The sequence below is a fragment of the Bombus bifarius genome, unplaced genomic scaffold (assembly GCF_011952205.1).
Source record: "Bombus bifarius isolate JDL3187 unplaced genomic scaffold, Bbif_JDL3187 scf7180000007986, whole genome shotgun sequence".
NCBI lineage: Eukaryota > Metazoa > Arthropoda > Insecta > Hymenoptera > Apidae > Bombus > Bombus bifarius.
The window spans coordinates 1,237,872-1,259,142 of record NW_022884368.1 but is presented as its reverse complement, the minus strand read 5'-3'; the positions used below and the strand labels follow the sequence as shown (position 1 = coordinate 1,259,142).

The following is a 21,271-nucleotide window of genomic DNA, read 5'->3' as shown; positions in this document are numbered from 1 at the left end:
GCGAATTGCCAGCCTTTTCCGCTATTTATGAGTTCGCTCACTGGCTGGCCTACTGGTCGAAGTCGAGGCGGGAAGACGAGCACAACGAGTTTTTTCCACGCGCGGCCGTGCCCGGGCATAAATTATTGCCGTTCGTTAAACACGTTCCTCCTCTCCTCGTCGCGCGACCTTCTTCTTTGAACTTATACCTCGGCAGAAGCTTTGACCACGACTGCTGCGACACGATGACCAAATTTCTAGGCGAGAATCGTAAAGTTCGCTTTGGAAAAAAATCTGGAACGAACGGGTGGAAGCTCGGGGAGTAATTTAATGGCCGATAAGAATTATCGGAGAAATGACGAACATGCGATTATCAATCTGGCCGATTCGTTAGAAGATTGGAAAATTCTCTGGTTGGTTTGACTAGCGAGAGTTATCTGTTTCTCCGGCAGATAGCTTGGGCGCGTTGTTTCGTATCACTGCCGCTTCGTTACGGATTCCAATACGCACTGATGAGGATAATATCGATCTCGTGTACGCGAAACTCTGCTCTGCCTTATAACGTGATAGTACTTCGACGTGTTCCAGGTACATACGTATCTGCTAAAAAAACATTTTTTAGAAAGGAAGAAAATACGGGGCAGAAGAGAAGAAAGAGATTGAAGATTAAAAGATACCATTAAGGAAAGAGTCCTGTTCTCCGATGATCTTTAACGCTTCTCGTAGACGACGAAAAAGGTTACCTGCCCCCTTGAAACAGTTCGTCGTCTTTCGGTCTGGATCGTAAAACCGAAGAACTCACGGAGAAGACAACGTCGTCGAGAATCCTCGCCCTTGTTAAAACGAGATAACACGCACGGCCGAAGGAAGAGAGAATTCCAGGTTGCGTTAACGAATGGCTTCGCAAAACATATGGATCGAGCGCAATAAAGGTAACATGAAAAGTGATAAATTGTATGCCGGATTTGCAGCTCGTAATTGGCAATAAAGAACAGGAAAACCACGCATACGATCAAATACAACAAACGTTTCAACGATCGTACGTATACGCGCTGATAAATAATTTATAACATTTACGAGCGATGTTGCGTCGTACGTTGGAGACAGTAGGAGTGGCAGAACAGAAGGAACGTACAAGGCAGGGCGAACCGCATGGAAAATTCAAGTTTCAGGCGTTCCTCGTCTTTTATCTCTTTCCTTTTCGTAGTCTTGATATTTAATTACACGTTTACACATTTGTGTAACAATATCGTTTCGCTGTCAATCAGCAAGTATGCGACGCGTATCACGCGGCGACCATCCTCGTGACACGCGATCAAGTATATGTCTGAAAACGAGTTCGTACAATCTATTTCCACGAGACTCGATTACCTATCGAAACAAACGTTACGCCGTCTAATGGAATATCACATTTGGCACGTGTCGCTCTTTGATGCGACGTGTCGAAGCTCGCGTAGAAAACGGTTTGGCGAGGAGAGAGGGTAGCTTAGAAAGTTAGGAAAATATCGCGATCGGAAAATACATCCACGCGTGTTTTTCTTCTTCTCCGATATTTTCTTTTCCGATTGTTTCGTACCGTAGGTTGTATCGCGTGTTCGATTCGGATCACTGGCATCACGCGCGTCGTACGCACTCTGAACAATATCGACTTTTCGTTCGTACTTCGTAGATTGGAAACGGGGTGTGTATCGTAACAGGTAAGATGGTCTTTAGTTTAAAAGCGGATTATACGTTCTTCCACTGTGTTTCGAAATGCTAGCTGCGACTGAATTTTTTCACACATTTATCTGCCGCGGTACACTCGGTACAATATTTTTGTACCTTCTTCGACGAACGTTATTTTTTGCGGCACTGTTAAATACATTCTTAAGTAATGAAATGATCGATCCTCCACGGAACGATGCAACGCTACATCGTCACGAAGCGCATCGAATAATTCTAAGGAAACAAAAACAAAAAAGGAAACACAAAGAAAAATGCTAGAGTAGATAATTAATTAGGAACAATAGGAACGGATTTCATTTTTGAGCAAATCCTTAAACACCTAGTGGTGAGCCGAACATCCGGAACCACGCTGCCGGATGTCGGTTTAGTGATTAATTAACTCTATAAATAGCATTGCACCAGAACGGATGCACGATCTATCTAGATTACGTGTACTCGTTTATGCAAGTACATACGCCTTCGCGTGTAACAGTGTGTTGCTTATTCATTATAGAAACGCGTTTTATAAGATATTCGCGGAAGTGGAAGGCGTGATCGATCGATTTAACGAGAATATTCACTTCGCCTTCGCGCGCCAATCTTCCTAGAGATACAAACGTTCCATGCGCATTCCTCTCGAAACGACGCAAGATGTACAATAGATAAAGCAGCGTAATTATTCCCGTCTGCAGCATCGCAATAAGGAAATAGGTGTATACGATCGTATTTACGATATCGCGCTATAAATAAGATTTTTGACAGTATAGAATCGTAGCGAAGCTGCATCAAATAGAACATAGTACATAGGAGTAAAGCAATAATCCGTTCTTCCGGAGGCGCGTGTTGATATACAAACGTCTTCCTTACATTCTAAAATCCTTGCAATCCCTGTAAATTAACAGGAGATCGGCGAATTATCAATTATAAAGCATCGCAATGAATTACGTGGGAACCTTCGAGTAAAATCTCTTTATGAAAACGCAAGGCACGTAACAACGAACACATATCTTCCGTCATCGAACGATCTAGAAAAATATCTCACGACTCCCAACCATCCGTTGTAAGATACGAGAAGGCACGTCGGTGATTAAAAACAGCGTAAAAGCTGACAGCGAGTTCGCGACATGTTCACGCGCTACTCGGAATACGAAAAGAGCACTCCGACGTTTCATGGGAATACAAAGCTCGACCTCAGATTTGGACAGAATCTTTATACTCTGGACGGTATTCCTCTGACCATGGAATCGTCAGTTGCACCCTCCTGAACGTCTCGATAGACCGTTTTAGTTCCAAAGATCGACCGAGTTCGAAGATGGAACACGGACGAGCCCCTTTGCCACGTGTTCTCATAGCTGCGATGATCACGCTGGTCCTGCTGCCACCACACGGATTAATTATCGATTCGAGCAGTCGTGTTATAAATTATTTACGCGTTAGTATGTACAAACACACACGGTGGCCGACAACGAGAATACGTGATAGACTTCAGTCTTCGGCGTTCTGTCTTGCGCTCGACGTCGACCAGGACTAGGATGGATCGTCGCTGCATTTGTCGCCGTTCTTTTTAGTCTCCCACACGTTGATTCTCTTCAAGGGGTAACAGATCACAGCCGACAGAAAGATCAAGCTACCAGACAGGTAAAACGAGGCGTCGTAGCTTCCGGTTGCATCCATAAAGATACCTAAACAAATTGGACCGACGCGTCTTTTTATCGTATAATACTAATTAACACGTTGAAACATACGAAATTACTTACACTTGTAAAAATAGATTAGACGACTTTCAAGCGTGTACTTATCCATCGTCGTCTTATCTTATCTGTATTCTCAGTTTATGAAAGTATCTCATGAAATTTATTCCGCGATCTGTATCTCGCGTCTCGAGATCGATGCTAATTAATTACACGATCGAAACGGCATTAGTTGCCGGTGACTTTTGATTCAACATTCAAATGTATCACGATCGATCACTCTATCGTAAAGTGTAATAATATGGAACGTTCGTGATTTATATCGCTGTTGCACAACAACGTTCCGATATATTGTCGCGTAACATCCCCTCTGGGCATGAGAATCGATATTTTCTAATCACCTGCGAGAGGCGCGCCTACGGCAGCTGCCACGCCTTGAAACAAAAGAAGCAATCCGAAAGCGTTGGTCAGTTTCTCTAGTCCCAGGAGATCTACCACCAGGATCGATCGCAGCGAGGCGAAGACAGCTGCAATGACAGAAATTTTAACTCGATATCTACGGATTTGAAACACCAGAAACGATATCCTCGAGCTTGGTAACCACCGTATACTTACATATGCTAGTGCCAAAACCGGCAGCGTAAAAGAACTGGTAGCCCTTGCTGAGAGATAATCCGGAGAAAATGGTGAAGAGGCCAGCGGCACTGATGAATATATTGTTGACGACCAACGCGTTAACTCCTGGCAAGCTGCTAGCCAATCCACACACGACACGGCCAATGGTGTTGCCGATACCGATCACAGAGACAAGAAACATAGCGGTCGAGGCCTCGATGCCTGCCAATTGGGCTCGATCTGCAGAACAGAATCGACCACGCTGGTTTCTTTCGTCTTTTTGGCGCATAGTCGATTTTTAAAACGGGACACTTGGTCGGATAAAATCGAACCGATATCCTTCGAGTTTTCTTCCTTTTTCTTTGGCGGATTCGATATTTTCGAAATGCCGCGGAGATAGCGGGGGAAAATGGGATACTTTTGTCGGCAGCTTTCGAAGCTTTTAAAAATGGGAAAGAAACGATTTGATGAAACGTGATACGATACCTGGGACGTACATAAAAGGTGTATAGAAGCCCATCATCGTAAGTCCACCGGATATAGCCAGGATCAAGAAAGATGGACTCTTAAGGAGACTCAAATCGAGCATTGTCGTCAAGATTCGGCGTACGCTCTCTGGACAGATGTAACAGCTTCCACTCTCCTCTTCGGCGACGTCCGTCGCAGTAGGCAAACGCGTGACAGACATGTGATAGCCAACGGACGATTGCTGTGCAAATGGTGGTTAAAAAATGTATGAATCGTTCGAGAGTAGTCGTGTCTACATGAAAAGATCCATCATTTACTGTTACAATTTGCAGACTCCGTAAACTCGTGTAATTCGTAAAAAAATGTACTTTTTTCAAGCCAACTTGAAGCATTCGACGGTATTTCGTTCCGTTTTTTTACCTGCGACTTGTAATGCGGCAGTCTGTTCAGGGAACCGCCGTAAAAGATATCGTCCCTGTAGAACGGTCTCTGCGGATCCTTGCTGAATGGGTTTCGCCTGTTGCCCATCTTCAGCGATTTCTGGCTGCAGTCCGAGTCCGCGCGCAATCGTCTACCACTGATCGTATGTCTGCGAATCTGCCAACAATTTCCTCTACTCGCTTAACCAGAACGTACTGTTATCGCGGCTAAATGAATCCTGCTGGCACAGCAACTGCCATAAAAATGCCATAAAAGTTCAGTAGTGTCCGCAAACTACACGTATCGCCACGAGTATCCTAGCATAACCAATTGTTGATCTTTCTACAATTTGCGTCTTTTTCTACGAATCGTAAAACATCGTTCATCTTTTGGAATTCTCGCGAAGCTTTCGCAGGACGGTAGCTTGGCTCTGCATAACGATAAATAATTATTTATTTGCCCCTATTTACTCGGCCCGAGACAACCGATAACAACGTAGAACGTTAGAAACGTTCGCGCATTCTGACCCGTTTAAAAGTTAGAATAACGCGAGATGAGTGTTTTACGCTCACCGTGGGCACTTTGCCATTCAGTCTCTCCACATCTCCACCGAGGAGATTGTTCTCCTCTTCGACCATCTTCTCGTCCATGTTCACGTCCAACTCTGGATAGATCGGCACGGACAGCCGCTTCTCCGAGCTACTCAACTTCCTTTCCAGAGTTCGCAGCTCCGCGTGAATCTTATGAAGAGAATGCAACGACTTGGAGGCGCTGCAATAAGAAGTTTGTCAAATCAGCACCCACTGTCTGAAACCCAGTCCCTTTCCTTCTACTTCTTCGTAGCTTAACGTTTCTTCTATCTTTACGAGTTTGTCGACTTAAGACTCGTTCATCGTGTTGGTTCGACCGCGTTTAACTGCTACTTTTCTTCTAACTGTAGCGTGCAACTCGCAGCACGTTTTACGCCTTAAATAAGAGACTGTAATCTCTACGAACGAAACTTGTACGAAGTTGGCAATTTCTATTTCTCGGAGTATTCCCTTCGAATTTATCGCAATTCATACTGCGAGTGAACATTTCAAAGTACATAAATAAAGGATTTTTTCTAGCTTTAAGATCGTAGTACTTTTGAAAAGTTGAAAATAGATGGAGATTTAATTATTACTTTACTATGTTGGGGTTGCTTCCAAGCAGCTCAGCAGCCGTTGGGTAATCGGTATTGTTATTGGTTCCAAAGAAGCCGCTTCTCCCTGGTTGCATACAATGCAACGACGCCGTGGACACTCCCCTTGCCATCAAACTGCTTTTTACTTCTAAACCCGTGTTCTCCGGGCTGGATTTCACCTTAATCCGCGTTGACTTCAATGGACGGAACATGGCACCGAAAATGGCACAATTTAACAGCATTCCTATGACATTTCAAGCAACGTTCTGGAAATGTTCTAACGTAAAATACTTGTTTATTATATATGCGTATAATTTTTTTTTTTAACCAGTTGACTACGTCGTTGACTACGTATACAGGTCATTGCTCGATTTTAACTAAGCACCCCGTAAGGGATTATCGTTAACGCAGTTAACGTGTTAATATCGCGAAATAGAAACTTTCGATCAGTCCTGGATTGAAACTGCTGTTTCAACTTCCAATATAAAAAATAAAGAAACGTTAAAACGAGTGGAAAACTTCGTCGATAACATTGGGCAAGCGAAAGTGTTTGAACAACGCTCTGTGGAAATACAATCCTAAAGTTTCCACTGTTTGCTCGAAAAGAGAGTGTCGAATGACAAAACAATGGAACGTTTGTCAAACACGCTACAACACGATAACATTGATACTATCTTATTGACAAATCACCGAATCGATGATATCGTTGTTAAAGAATCTTAGAAAAATTCTCTCGAATTCAATCAAAGACTGGCGTTGCGATATCAAAGGTGGATCAACCGGATGTTTTATCGATTACCTGCTTGGAAGAGCAAGGCGCCCCTCCAACCGAATTGCTTCACCAGTATGTCTGAGATAGGCGCGAGCATGAAAGCGCCGATTCCGGATCCGCAGACCGCGATCCCGGTAGCCAGCGCTCGCCATCTTTCAAAATAAAATCCGGTAGTTATGACAGCCGGCACGTAAATCAGGCCTGCCCCGATACCTCCTAACAATGCAAGACACAAATACCACGTGAAACGGGAGAAATAGAAACGATGAATCACGGAATGGAATTTTTTATTTAAATCGTCGCTGCTCTACTTGGGACCCGCGTTTCGACGATCGCGCGACAGCAATTTTTTCTCTCTTTCTTTTTACTTCAAAAGGTTCCGGTTCTTTGCATATGAAAATTAAACGTTAGTCGAGAGCGCATCGTTTTATCGTGCGAAAGGAATTTTAACGAATTCTCCAGTCGCAATAATTTCAGTATGAAAGTCAACGTTAGTTTTAGGTGCACCCGTTCCTCCCTTTTGCCTGTCTTTTTTTATTCAAGAAATTTCGATCGCGAGAACGCGACGAATGGAAAGTGACGTCGTTCACGTGACTCGAAAGGGGAACGTTCTTTGCATGCAAAATGGAACACCAGGATAAAAGGGAAACTTTTCTGTCCAGGCGGTAGAAACTTGGTGCGGAACAAGCGTATACAGGGTGGTATATTCGAAAGAACGTAGCCAAATGTTCGCGCAGCTTCCAAGGTGTTACGTAGGTGTTACCAAAGACAAAAGTGCGTCGAAGAATATGCAAATGCCTGGAAATCGTGCAAATTTGTCCAACATTGAAATTTGAACAACATTCGCAGCTTCCAACAGCCAAAACGTAACATTTCAGTACACTGTTGGACGCTCTACCCTGTACGTAGGATAAGAACTTACCGAGCACGCCGTAAGAGATATAGAGGAACTCGATGGAAGTGCTGAAGTACGACAGGACAAAGGCGCTGCAACTTATCACGCTTCCAAGGATCGCTACCAGACGAAAACCGTACCTGTTGGCCAATGCTGACACGAATGGGCCTGCGAATAAAACACAAGCGGTCCATACTGAAAATTAATTTATCGTTAAAATCAACGATATTGCGCGTTGAAAAGGGAAATGTCGTGTTATAATGCGCTGTAATCGGAATTTTGCTATCAAGTTATACGACGTTATAGAAAAAGCTAATTATACTTGGAGCTATTACGTTGACGGCTAATTAAGAAGATACTTTAAAAATAAATGAGATAAGTCAGAGAATAAAGCAGAAAGAATTAAGAAGAAAAATTAATTCGACGTTCGATACAAAATGTGTTTTTCAATTATCTCACGGCCTATCGGATGATTTATATTTATACGCTCTTTTTTTGTCACTGACCAGCCATAAGATAAAATCCAGACTGCAACGAACCAACCAGCGCCACTCTCGCCTTCGACACTGCGAAAGCTTCGGAAATATCGTTGAGAAAGACACCGAAGCTAAAAATGATGCCGTCCACGAAGAGGTTGCACATGAAGGAGGCTGCGACGATCATCCAACCCCATCCACCATCCGGTGGCACCACCATCTCCACCTCGATGCTCTGTCAACACCAACGACAAAAAGTTTTCACGTGCATGAAAATGTATTTCTAGCAGAAGTTTCGTGCTTTCCTTGAAACTTTCCTTCGATTACCATGCTAATAGGCAACCGAAGACGAGCTAAAACACGATGCAGGATCGGTTTCTCGTTTCTTGCGGCTCAATTTTCGTTAGGTCGTCGTTTCAAGTTTCCAAGGTACTTACACGGGCCAACAAAGAACATCTGGCAGTTTGTAAAAACAAGAAGGAGATTCGGAAGCTGAGGGCAGGAAAGATCGTGTGGCTCGGTGGACGGCCAGCGACGAACGTTTCAACACCGTCATTCGTGGAAATTCACAAGGTGCTCGAGATCAAGGCTAAAGAACGTCTGAAACCGTCCAAGCCGGCGACTTTCGCGTTTTGCTAGACCGCGCGTGACCCAAAACTCTGACGTGTTATCGAACCGACGACCGCGACCGCGACCGCGCCATGTGACGCTGATACCGATTCACTTTAACAGAGAACTCGATTTATGAATTACTACGGCCAGTATTTTTAGTCTCGTGCAACGATATCGCCGACGATTGTTGCTAATCTCTTTACAGAGCATCGGAGCAGCTCCGCGTTTCGCAAGTTTCGCCACTGTTCCAGCATCGTTGGAACTTTTCTCTCGCGCACGTTGTACCCCAAGCTGACCGCTCTTCTCGGCAAAACGAATACGTAAATCGTAGAGTAACGTTCGCAAATTTTAAATATCTTATTACGCGTAACTTGTCTTTCGGATCTCGTATCTGGCAAGCTTCTTCCCTGTTAGCTTTCTTACAGTGGAAAATTTACGAAAATAACCGAGCCAGTCACTGAAAATACATCGTTTGAAAGGAATGTCAACGATCATCGAGGTGTCGTATTCTACGATTAACAGCGGTAACGTCGCTCATCCCGAACGAACCGATCCCTGTCGTCTGATTTGCACAGTCCGTACGACTACCGAAGCGCGATACAGATACGTTCAGATCAGTCCTGCAGTGTCTCACCTCGTTATTGTTATCTCGAAAGTCTTCCAACTGCAGTTCCTCGTTCCTGCAATTGCCTCCATTCTGCTGCGGTACCTTGCTGACTTGTTCATCCACTTTATTCTCCAATGACGCCATCATCGTCCACGGTTGACTGGAACAGAGGATGGACCGTTGCAAAGAGCGTGATAGATCGTGAAAATAAAAAGAAAGAGATGAATCGAAACGAAGGCGAACGCGACGAAGATAAGGTCGAAAAGCGAACGACTACGTTCGTACGTTTTGTAATTTGTATATCATTATCTATCAGCGAGTAACTTGATTAAGTATTTGTTTGCATCGTGCTCGATCCGCGCTGCGACTCGCCGTACTCGTCGTGCACGATGCTACATAACGTAAATACGCGTGTATTATCATACCTATAAATTATGCACGTGCACGCGGTGCCGCGAGACGGGGGAGGAATCGACGACGAGACTTTCCTTCTTTCCGCGACCTTTCTCTCCTTTACGACCCTTCCTCTACCAACCCTGTCCAACGAAGGGTCGTAATATCGAAGATGTCAATGGGATATAACGAGCACAAAGTCATAAAGCGCACATTGCAACAGGCGAACGTTGAGATGGACGAGATGGATCGCGAAAGAAATGGAAAAAGCGTCTAGACACGGATTGGCTTCACTCGCGGACAACTGGAATCCTCAACTGGAAGTGTGCTACTGTGCAGCAGTCTGTGTGAATCATAGATTTTATAGCCAGTTTTATGTAGCATACAATATGTCGTAAACGTGGCGATGGGAGCCAACAGTGGCCGGTATCAGGAAGAAAGTGACGTCTCGATAAACATCCGACGAGTGGGCGGAATTACGGACGGATATCGTCGAAGAAAACAAGTCTCGTGCGGTTCCACGCTTCTGTCTTTCGTTGTTTCATCAGCAGCCAGCAGTTTCGTAACCAGCTGGTCCAGTTTGATACGATTACGGCTAGTATGAGGTAGGTCAAGGACGATGTGACTGGATAATGTTACTTACCAACATTTACCAACGAGCACAAGCAATTATCGAAAAAAAAATCGTCATCTACGTTCGTTCAAACGAGCCACGGGCCACTACGCGAAATCGAAAGGAAAAGTTCGGTTGAAACGTGACGAATCGCACTGATTCTGATTCACTGGAACGAGGACACGCGTACCTCGACCATTGACCGTGATGTTCAACGTACAACGAAGAACTCGATTAAGGACGAAGTTTCTGCTGAGAAAATTTCTCACAGCTGATACGGCCACATACACGAAGTACAGTCCCACGGGCGAAAGAGCAATCAGCTCGTTAAATTGCCACACGAACAATCGACCATGCCGATCCCAAACGGGTTGATAGTTCAAGTCACGTGCCGATTGTTCGGTATGTTCGGCCGGCCTTGACCTTTCTCAATGTTCTTGACCGACCTTCAGCCGAGAATGAATTTCAACGTTGGAAGCATGTGCTCCGTTAGAGTAACCTCGAGTTTTTTAATCGTTGCCGATGGAAATCTATATATCACGATTGCATAAGTAATCACGATATTCTTGAAATGAATGTTAATAAGATATTGGAAAAACGGATCGACATAAATGTTTCATAAAAAATAGAAGCTTTACGAAGATAAAAGTAATAAATTGTCATTACATACCATGCATTACGTGCATCTAGGATTTAGCCATGAAAAAAAATAACTTTTCACACAAGGCTGAAGTATTTGAGAGCAAACGAATAACTTGGAACGCTCCTACACAGGCTGCGAAGTTGACCAAGGAATGGTCCACCTGTCTGTTGTTCGCGAAACACCGGAAGATAGTCTGTCGTCGATGGTTCGACGATGCTAGGACCATGGACAATTGATCGGCCGAGAACAGGCCGCTGCTCTAATAAACGGGCGTGTTTGTATGTCGTATTCTGTGAATGATAAGATACGTCCTATGTTAGCCAATTTCGCGTCGTTTGCGTATCAAACAAAACGCATCTCTGAAAACACGGTAAATCGTTTTAATCTCTGTTTACTATGTACTCTCTTACAACGCTCACAAATCTTTCAGAGCATCGTGATATCGTCGATGGAAGAACGAAAGGAAATAAATTCCGAGATTTCGGACGAATAATATTTCTCTTGGAATTACTTCGTTCGCTACTGCTTTCTAAATTACAACGCGTTTATCTTCGCGTGATTGTCGGCTTCCTAAACGCACGAAAGTCGAGCTATCGTGGAAAAAGTTACGCATTGCAGGATCACCGAGACAACAATCGTCACGAATTAATATCGTACTTCACCTTCGAGTCGAAATTACCACAGGAAATTGCCAGATAAGCTTACCAAGATTTTGATAAACGCAAGATTGCATCTCGTATTAGCGACATGATCGAAAGATTTAAGCGACGATTATTCGATACTTTGGATTATCTCTCGATTCGATCGATCTTGTTTGCCAGCTTGTCGATAGGATCGCAACCGTCGTTAGTTTGGATAACAATATGATGGTAATAGACGTACACATACGTATAGAGCACAGACTCGATCGAATCCGAAACATTTTCCCGTTACTTTCCTCGACGAACATTTCGTTCACGATCGTTCTACCAACGTCCCATATTTCTCGCACGAGCGTCGAAATTACTTCAAACAGAAAATCCTCGAAAACGGTTTGGGTCAACGTCCCCTGCGTGTTCCTGTCGCCCGTTATTCCTTCTGGTCGTCGTTGGACACAAGGTCGTAGCAGATATAAATACGAATAACCACGGATAATCTGCTTCGATCTAGCCCAGAAGACAGAAGGGAAGAAAACGAAGAAGGGGACGAAGCAGAGATTTCGACACTGGCTGGTTAACGCCAAATGAAACGGTCCAGGGTCCTGTTGGTCCACGTGTAGCCACGACGTTCTCTGACGAAGCCGTATCGTTGCACGGTTTGACGAGTATTGTGCAAATAGGATTGTGTAAACTCAGCCTGCTGATAAGGGGAGCGCTTATTTTTAGTAAGTCGCGGCTAACTCTCGCTCCACAGCTTCCTACGAACCTTTAAACCACCCGAACGCACCGGATATCGCAACGTTGTCCAACGGTCGTCGAAATTTTGTTAGAAAGGCAACGAATTCGTGGCCAAATCGAACGCTTATCGACTCTCGGTCCTACAACAACTGGGGTGTGCTCGGGGTTTCGAACGGCTGCCGTTAGGCTGCCATTGAAACGGTGATAATTGATGCTCTAATTAATTGATAACTACGAGCTAGAATGGCACTCGTTGTAGGGTTAATTACCTACGACGAAGAAATTAAGAATAGGCATTTTCTATCGATGATAACCACGTTCTCAGAACGTATTACGAAAATTCAAATAGCCAACGTCGGGGGGCAACTTTTTGCGCTATGATAACTGGAATTTGCAACGATCGAGACACGTAATCGACATACTCCAACGATTACGGTCTAATCGATAGCCGTGGACCGGAGCAACATTCGAAGTTACGTTAAGTATCTACCGCGGCCAGCAAACTGAGAACATGAACATTCTCGTTTGGAGACCGTGTTATAGAAATTAAAGCGAACAAAGTGGAGATCGGTCTTATTATTTACACAACGTGCACAGCTGTTGCTCGCTAGTCGTAGGTGTTTCTGTCGTCCTTAAGACCGAGTTGCACAAAATTTGAATTTAACGAGCACCTGTAAACTGCGACGAGACTATTCAACTTTCTAAACAGCTAATATTACAGTTTACACAGTACCTGAGGGTAAATTTACTTTGTTGCTTGCTTACGTTACACCACTTTCAGCGGACATCCTAAACACAGTCGAGGTATCCCGATAAGATTCTCAGGATAATCAGAGGATCGTTTGAAAGATTCAACTTGCGAGTCTTGAGACTCGGCTACGCACCGATATCGATTTACTTTTCATAATAACAACATTGTAAATCCAAACACGTACGAAAAGTGCCGACATCTGGATAAACGATCATCGCCGTCTCCGTTTCAACACTCTGCTACGTATAAACTACGCGGCTAGAAATATTTATCCCTGAGGAAGTTAACTAACGATGAGAATCTATAAATGCGAGGGACCACAATTTCGAGAGCTCCGAGGGACCGAAAAAGAAACATCCAGTTTCTTGTTGTGTAGTGGAAAAGTCTTGCGATAGGGTCTCCAACATTGAGAAAATAGCCGGATACACGGAAGCAAGCAACGGTATATCGAACCGACACCGGCGAAGATATTTTCTCGAAATAATCCCCCGGTTGTATGGTGCGTGCTCTGAGAATAGAGTCAGGCTCGCCTAATAATAGCGATATAAAAAGAAGGCCCATTGGAGCAGTTGTGTCGGGAGAGCGAGACGCGGAAAAGGAAATCGAAAGGATATCGATGGATCGGTGCTTCAGAAACGAGAAGAGGCAATTATCGATGGAAAGCGGATAGATGGCCATTATCGTGTTGGATACTGGACACAATGCACTGGCCCGTTTATTCGAGAATTCGTTCCTGGCTCGATATCAAACGCATCGGATTCTGTCTTTTTCTTTTCTCTGCATTGTTCGTTCTTCGCCGTCGTAGACAACGTACGCGACGACGAAACGAAGCGAATACCTGCGACAAGCTGGTGAACCGTCCAGCCGAATCGTCTTCCATCGCTCTGTTCCATAAACAAATTGCCTTATCGCGCGCAGTGATTGTCAGTTTTCTAAATTTTTATTTCCATCTGTTTATAGCGGGACAAAGAGCGGGGTCCGTTGAAAGACGTAATTTAAAAATCGTAAACGACGTTAGTAGCCACGATCGTTTCAGACAGACTGACCGATTGTAAAAGTCCCGTTGGGGTAGTTATATTTCTTGGAACGTGTCTATTCTAGCGTGAAAGTTTTCCAATCAGCGTTTGAAAAGTTTTGTTGCTTTCGCTGGCCTCTTACTCGTGTTGCTCGAGATACAGATAAAATAACATATATAGTCGAAGAATTCGATCGTTTTATTATTCAAAACTGTCCGAAATAAGTCGAACGATTACCCTTCTGCCAACTTACAATTTTTCAAGAGCAGCCAGTTCGCGGTAGAAATTCTTTTATTTGGAATTTTCGAATTCTACGAAGAATCGAATCTGTGCAATTTCCACGCGAAACCATCGACCACGATACAAATAAACGTGGTTCTCGTCAGCAAATGCAAACATTCCGCGAGAAACCGAAGAAATAATCTATTTATTCGTTGCAAACGAATAAGATCTAACGAAGTAGATTTGACGATAGCTGCGACCGTATTGAACGCGTCTTCCTGGAAACGCCGCGGAAACACACTATTCGTTTTGATGGCGGGAAAGAAGCCCTCGTTAGGGGCTCGTTCAATTCTATTTAAGCGGCATATTGTGCCTAATTGGAAAATTGTCAGGTTTTCAATTGAATTTTCATGCAACGTTCGCTTTAATTATCGCCGACCGGTAACAGGATGCTCTTTCTAACGAAGACGCGGTCGATCGAGCAACGACTCGTAGAATCCAAGTTGCGAATGCTGCTATCGTTCTCGTACAGAATTCGAATTCGATATCGAACACCGCGATATTACATCACTCCGTTGCCTCGTACTTTTCGATATACTTTTCCGTTATTATTGTCTCGAGAAAACTTTTATTCGACTCTCCGATGTCGAGGAATCGTCGATAGCCGAGCAAAGAGGAAACTCTTTTGCTGCCTTATCTCGTGCAACTTCGACACTTGGAATAATAGTCGAATGGAAAATTATATGCGCGGTGCGAGTCGATATCGTGTATAAATATTGAAACAAACCGCAGTATGTACTTCGGGGTATACACCGGAATGGAGGACGTCCGCGCATCGCTTTCTGGCCCGATAAATCAAACGACGATCGTACCAATATTTGCATGTTTCCGTATAATCGTCGGTGATATTCAAGTTAATGCATTATCGTAACGAACGAATCTTAACGCGCATTGTCAAGACGTTTTTATCTGTGGCTAGGAATTTCGTAAATACTCGACACTATTAAATTATCTGTGTTTCTGGAGTATCGACATGGAAAACAAAACGAGCTGTGTGTTCACGGACATCGTATCTCTGACAAACTTTCGACTTTACATCTTCGATATACCGTAAAACCGTGATATCTGAAATTCAACCGATCGGTGAATTATCTACTTTCTAGAGTATCGAAGGATAGAACGAACGATCGCCACTTGTTCAAGATTTCCGTGTTTACGAAACTTTTTCATTTCCCGCCTATCGAGATCGATCGCCGATTAGATAAATCGACGAGATGTTCAACGCAATAACCGATAACTAATCGACAAAACATTTGCTCGTGTTACAGGTATTTTAAACTGCGTGAAAGTGTCGTTTATCTCGAGCACACGACACGTTCAAAATGTAAAGTTGGTTATCGTACAAGTAAATCCGTTCCTATCTCGTTTAGATAATGTAATTAGCGCCATTACTATCTGCTTTTCTCCGTGTCGTGATTGTTCTAAGGAAATTGATATCAAAGGTGCCGTGTAATTTGGTACTCGTTGCGATCGGCGCGATATCGGTGCTTTGATATCCCACTTATCTCAATTTTTCGCTGGTCCAAACGAAAAGCGTACCGCGTAAACAATACGCAGCTGCCGGAGTAGCCAGCGGAGACTCGTTTCGATAATTCGTCGGTGTTTTTCAAAATCAAGATCGAAATTCTATCTCGAGTAATTTAAAAAAAAAAAGACAGAAGCCAGTTATCGGACGATTTCTCGAAGCTCCGTTGATTCGACGAAGGGAGATCTTCGAATTTGTACGAGGCAAAGTGGCTCGAACTCGAAGAGTTTCGCTCGAAAACCAATGTAGATCAAAAGTTGGACGAAAAAATCGCAAAAGAGGAAGTCTATTGAACGGCAGCACGACGAATCCCTTATTTAGTTCCGCTGCGGGCCTCGTTGCCCCTCTCGAGAAATTGATTAGGGCGAAACTCGTGGGCCAGCTCCCATTCACTCGGACCGTCAACGTGAATGACTCGACCGCTGAAAAGGCACCGGTAATACAATGAACGATTCTACACGTAGTATGTACCTACGAATCGTATGGCCGAGTAAGCGATCTTCTTCTCGAGGCCACGTGCTGAGGCCAAAGTTCAACAGGACTTATCTTTCAGATTTTTCGCACACGTTTATTTACCAACATTATTCGCGATTCAACGCTATATCGACGATGGACTGTGTTTCAGGAATAGACCTAAAACGGGCTAATAAACCCGACATTCCTTTTGCAGGCCACTCGACCCAACCCACGCGTCTTTGTCTCTCCGCGTTTCTCGCTATGCTTGTTTCTCTCTCATCTTGAGAAGCTTGGCCAGGTCAGGAAAAAACGGAAACGCAGAATCGTGTTTGCTTACCATTAAGCGTTAACACGTGATTACCAGGCGCTTTTCTCTCATAGTTTTGCATGTCTTACCGAACGAGCCGAAGCGGAAATTAAATAGAACGACGATCGATGAAATATTCGAGACATTTGAGAAACAGAAAAAACACCGGCTACTAAATAATAATAAGGCGATCGTCGATGATCGTAGGCTTGTTTGCGCGACACCGCAATGATTTCATTCTGCTCGTTGTAATTGCTGGTTATTCGCGAACGAGGACGCGAAAGATAATTATTATACGGGTTTTTCAACGCGATCGTGGAAAGGAAAAGACTGATCGAGGAACAACGATCCGATTGACTTTTTTTTTCTCGTAGGGGAAATAAAAATGATGTTTTTATACATGGACTGAGGGGCACGTATCTGTTTCCGAGTTGGGAAGCGGATCGAAAGATAAGCCGGAAAGGGAATGGAAAAAGAAATTAACGCAGGCGATTTTCATACGCGAGACAAGGTCGATTCGTTGAGCGGCTCTCATTACGGATTCGGAATTAATATTCCGATCTGGTCGGTCGAGCAGCACGCATGCGCGTGCTACGCGCGCACGATCCTTACCGTATGGAAATTTCGGAAACGACGCTATTTCGTCTGGTCGAACGTCATCGGCATCGGAGATAAGTTATGTTTTTATTATCGAACGGGACAGAAAAAAGCAGACGTCTTGGTTCGGTCTCCCGTCGATAGCTACAGTCTCGTAGACTCGATCGACGATAAGCGAGAAAATGTATGCACACACGCGTGAAACAAGATACGTGTGTCGGAAAAGAGAGAAGAACGTAGAAAGACGCGTGTCCAACTTATCGTTGCGTCTTTCGTAATTGATAATTTCGTAATGACAATAAGGAACACGTAAAACAAGCTTACGTGTGTGCACGACCACGTGCAAAGGGATGCTGCGGAGCGCGCATGCGCGAACCTCGAGGCGGGAAGTGCGCTTAAGCGTCGATGGAATACAAAACACAACAGAACACGTATACATAGACGCGATCGCAAGCGTGTACTCCTACATGTGCACTACACACGCGTTTACACTACCGTAAACTGAAAGAAACGGAAGAAATGAATGAGACGCTTTTCGTATGCCCGTACACACGCGCACATATGTAACGGTTACTATGTACACCGTGACGAGAGATACATCTGGTTAAACCTGAAACGGTTAAGGCCGGTTGATTACCTTTCCTCGTCAAGCCACTGTCACCGACTGCCGAAATTCCAGGGAGCGGGTGCGAAGGAAAGAGGCCAGAGAGGAACGCGCGCGTGTTCGTGGCCGCGTCGTGCGCGTGTACTAAGACGGTACGCGCGATGTGCCCGAGAGTAAGCGCGATCTGTGTATCCCGTCGGGTGTGCACGGCTTCCATCGGTCACCGATAACAACCGAATGCCAGATTGGTCCGTTTCGAGCTCACAGGATCGTCTCGTTGGACACATGCTCCGACTCATACCGCCAGATGATCTGCTGCCGGAACGAAGCGTGACGTAACGAGCGTAGAAAGTTACGATTATATTAAATACGAAGGTTTCTTCGAAGTTTGCCAGTAATCGAATCGCCGTTTCCCTCGATCTTCGTCTCCTTTGCGTTTGTCCGCGAATCGAGCTTCTTCTACAGAGATTCGAGGTTATCTCGATAGAGACGACGGAACCTGACTCGCAAAGAGTAAAGCGAAATTCTCACGACCGTTGATCGATCGCCGATGAATCGCAGTCGATCGTTAGCTACGATATGCGTGCACGCGTTAAATCTAATCGAGATCGACGATCGACGTTCGTTCGATGCGAGACGAATCGAGACGGCTACGATTCGCGCTCCGTTCGATCGACAATCGAAATCGAAACACGCCACCCTCTTGGTTACGAGATCGAACGGCTGCACTTAGAAGCGCTAACGAGCCGCGGTTAAAACGGCCGATACGCGGCGCCGCGAGTTCCGTTGATCGTCGATAAGGACTCCGGAGGCGACTGTCCGATAACCCGAATCAGCGGAGATTGTGTGACCACCGAACCACTCGGCAACCCGTTTCGACGTTTCCAACCACAAGACGCGGTGATAGTGAACTCGATGACGTAATTAATAGCGAAAAGGTTTATTATGGAAGTGGCTAGGCGCACGCGTCCTTGCCTCCCGTTCGTTTCGCGGTAATACTCGTATATTAACGAAATGCATAGAATATTATGATTGCGCATCGGGAAAATTGTTGGTTAAGCGTATTTCAAGTACGGCCTGCTTTTTATATTCGATTAGTTTATCGTAATACCGATTGCGTTTTTGTTGTGTGGCGGCTTTTGTTCGTAGCGTCGTTATCAGTTGTAATTTGACAATTCCATAATTCAAACGCCGATAAAAGTTCTGAAATATTTTACACAGCGACGGTTGCCCGGTATCTGTGAACAATTTAGAAGCAGCCATTTGCCAACAAATTTTCCCCCTTTCCATAGAAAAACACGATAAATTTCTATAATACCGATGCGCTTGTGCAGTTTGAGTATAACCAAAGTGATCCATGACTCGTCAATTGATAAATCGGATGATTAAAACTGGTTCGTGTACAAGTTTCGCTAGTTCCCGCGTGAAAAAGGGCGGCGTGCAGTGCCGACGCACGACTACACGTGCCACGAATACGCAGTATCGCGTCGTGTGGCGCGAACTCGCATGGCGCAGAAATACACACCAGCTCTCTTTTTGCTTGATCGTGCGTTCGACAGATCTAAGAATACGTATATTTAGTTCTCTGGACTGTTGTACGCGGAGAGAAATCGTCGTTTTCGATCTTCTTTAAAAGCGTCGCGAACGCGATCTTAATTACCGTGCACGTGAACAGCTCGCGAGATAATTTTCTTTTACAGGAATTTATTTACGTTGCTCGTTGCATTCTTCTTGCTATCGAGCGTTAGAGTTATTCCCACGAATCGACCGGGATTCATCCTCGTTCCTTGCCGCGATGTATGTGTATATATATATATATATCTTCACCACCGAGATAAACTTCACAGAAACGAACGGCAATCCACGTGTATCGAGCCCCGTGAATGCGGCGTATATCATCGAGCATGTACCGAAATGCACTCACGTATGCGTCATGATTGTCGTCAACGAAGCACGAACTTCGGATGTCACACTCGCGCAAGTCGTATCCTGGTGTCGACTGCTTCGCTCGAAGAAGAAGTGAGAACAGACCGAGGGGACGAGTGCCATAAAAATCGGCAGTGGTGTTGAAGTTCGAGACCGTATGCGAGAAAGATAGAAGATAGAGCGAGAATAAGAGAGAAAGAGAGATAGAAAGAGAGAGAGAGAGAGAGAGAGAGTGAGAAAGGGAGAAAGGAGAGAAGAAGGAAAAGAGACGAAGGAGAAGAACGGGAAAGAGGCGAAAGGCACGCGGTGAACTGGTGGAAAAAGTACGAGGAAGTCGCGATAAACGACGACGAGCCACTTGCAATTCTCGCGCGACAGAACGGAGGCGGTGTTTCGCCAAACCTCCGCTCGTTTTCTTGCGTTTCGCCCCTCCTATTGCACGGTGGCGCTTAAACGAAAGTGTAAGTTTACTTAAGGTAGGTCGCGCCAAGAATATACGCCTATTGCACGACGAACTCTCGTACCGTTCCTTCGGGACGGAGAGAGGGAGGGAGATAGAAAAGAGTTCACTGCAAAGTGATGACGTTCTACGATTCACCAGAGCATTTGCGTGCTCCTCTTCTTTTTTATACATGTATGTCTTGTAAAGGAACAGAGAAACCATCGGCCGAATGCGAAAACGTTTCTACAATTTCGTATTTGCCAGATACGAGCCTTCGAACTTTTTGGCTTGGCCTTTCACTGCACGGTGATTTGATCCTTGATATTCAAACGTCCCGCCTTCATAAACGTTACAAACATATATATATATATATAGTGTAATTTTGAGCACTTCTTTGAAAATATATATGCATGTATATTATATTAACTTATTCCAAAGAAGCGCTCAAAATTACACTCCGACAGCTTTAATATTAAGGAGAAATAACTGGGTAATGTTGGTTTAATGTTTGCAATAACGTAGACGTATTTATTCCTTTTGTTTTCATGTGGACGGTAAATCGCAAAGTTTCAATGGCAACGTGTTGTTGCAAATACGTAATATTTACGATATGCGGCAGATTGGGAAGAAGAGTCGAATCGTTAAGGGTTCGATGCCGACGAACCATCGTTACGATCGCTGACAATAATGCAACCTGGTTGACGTATTACAATATTTTATTGCTAGTAATTTACTGCGTATTCGTGATTTACATGCGGCAAGAAAAATAACGTGAAAACGCACGGAGAATAGTCTGCGAACGAAAACAACGTACGATTTAAAAAAGCGAGCGGGGATACGCGGATACTCGTACTTGAGCGCAAGTATCGTTCGTGGGAACTATGGGAAAATATGTACGTATTATTAATAAATAAACAAGTCAACGCAATATTTCAG

At 44.4% G+C, this 21,271-nt stretch overlaps 1 protein-coding gene across 4 annotated transcripts; it reads right to left on the bottom strand.

Annotated features, from left to right (window-relative positions):
* Positions 1–1,542: 1,542 nt before the first annotated feature.
* Positions 1,543–20,260, bottom strand: LOC117205023 (monocarboxylate transporter 10). 4 transcript variants are annotated; one of them, XM_033443050.1, is made up of 12 exons: positions 19,892–20,260; positions 9,432–9,564; positions 8,216–8,420; positions 7,737–7,877; positions 6,842–7,030; positions 6,043–6,286; positions 5,450–5,648; positions 4,878–5,054; positions 4,476–4,698; positions 3,990–4,229; positions 3,776–3,901; positions 1,543–3,365 (listed from the first exon to the last, which is right to left on the bottom strand). In XM_033443050.1, exons 1-12 carry the CDS (start codon positions 20,014–20,016, stop codon positions 3,211–3,213), a joined length of 2,157 nt encoding a protein of 718 aa, XP_033298941.1. In that variant the 5' UTR covers positions 20,017–20,260; the 3' UTR covers positions 1,543–3,210. The 4 variants fall into 4 exon arrangements, 3 of the variants coding, with proteins under 3 accessions (XP_033298941.1, XP_033298942.1, XP_033298943.1); XM_033443051.1 differs by lacking the exon at positions 19,892–20,260 and adding an exon at positions 18,001–18,513; XM_033443052.1 differs by lacking the exon at positions 19,892–20,260 and adding an exon at positions 9,830–9,939.
* Positions 20,261–21,271: the final 1,011 nt, after the last annotated feature.

Coding starts and splice junctions, on each gene's coding strand:
- LOC117205023 (XM_033443050.1), bottom strand. CDS start 20,016: ATGGCACTCGTCCCCTCGGTCTGTTCTCACTTCTTCTTCGAGCGAAGC. Junction 8,421..9,431: donor TTCGAGATAACAATAACGAG/GTGAGACACTGC, acceptor TGGTGTTGACAG/AGCATCGAGGTGGAGATGGT. Junction 5,055..5,449: donor TGAATGGCAAAGTGCCCACG/GTGAGCGTAAAA, acceptor AATTGTTGGCAG/ATTCGCAGACATACGATCAG.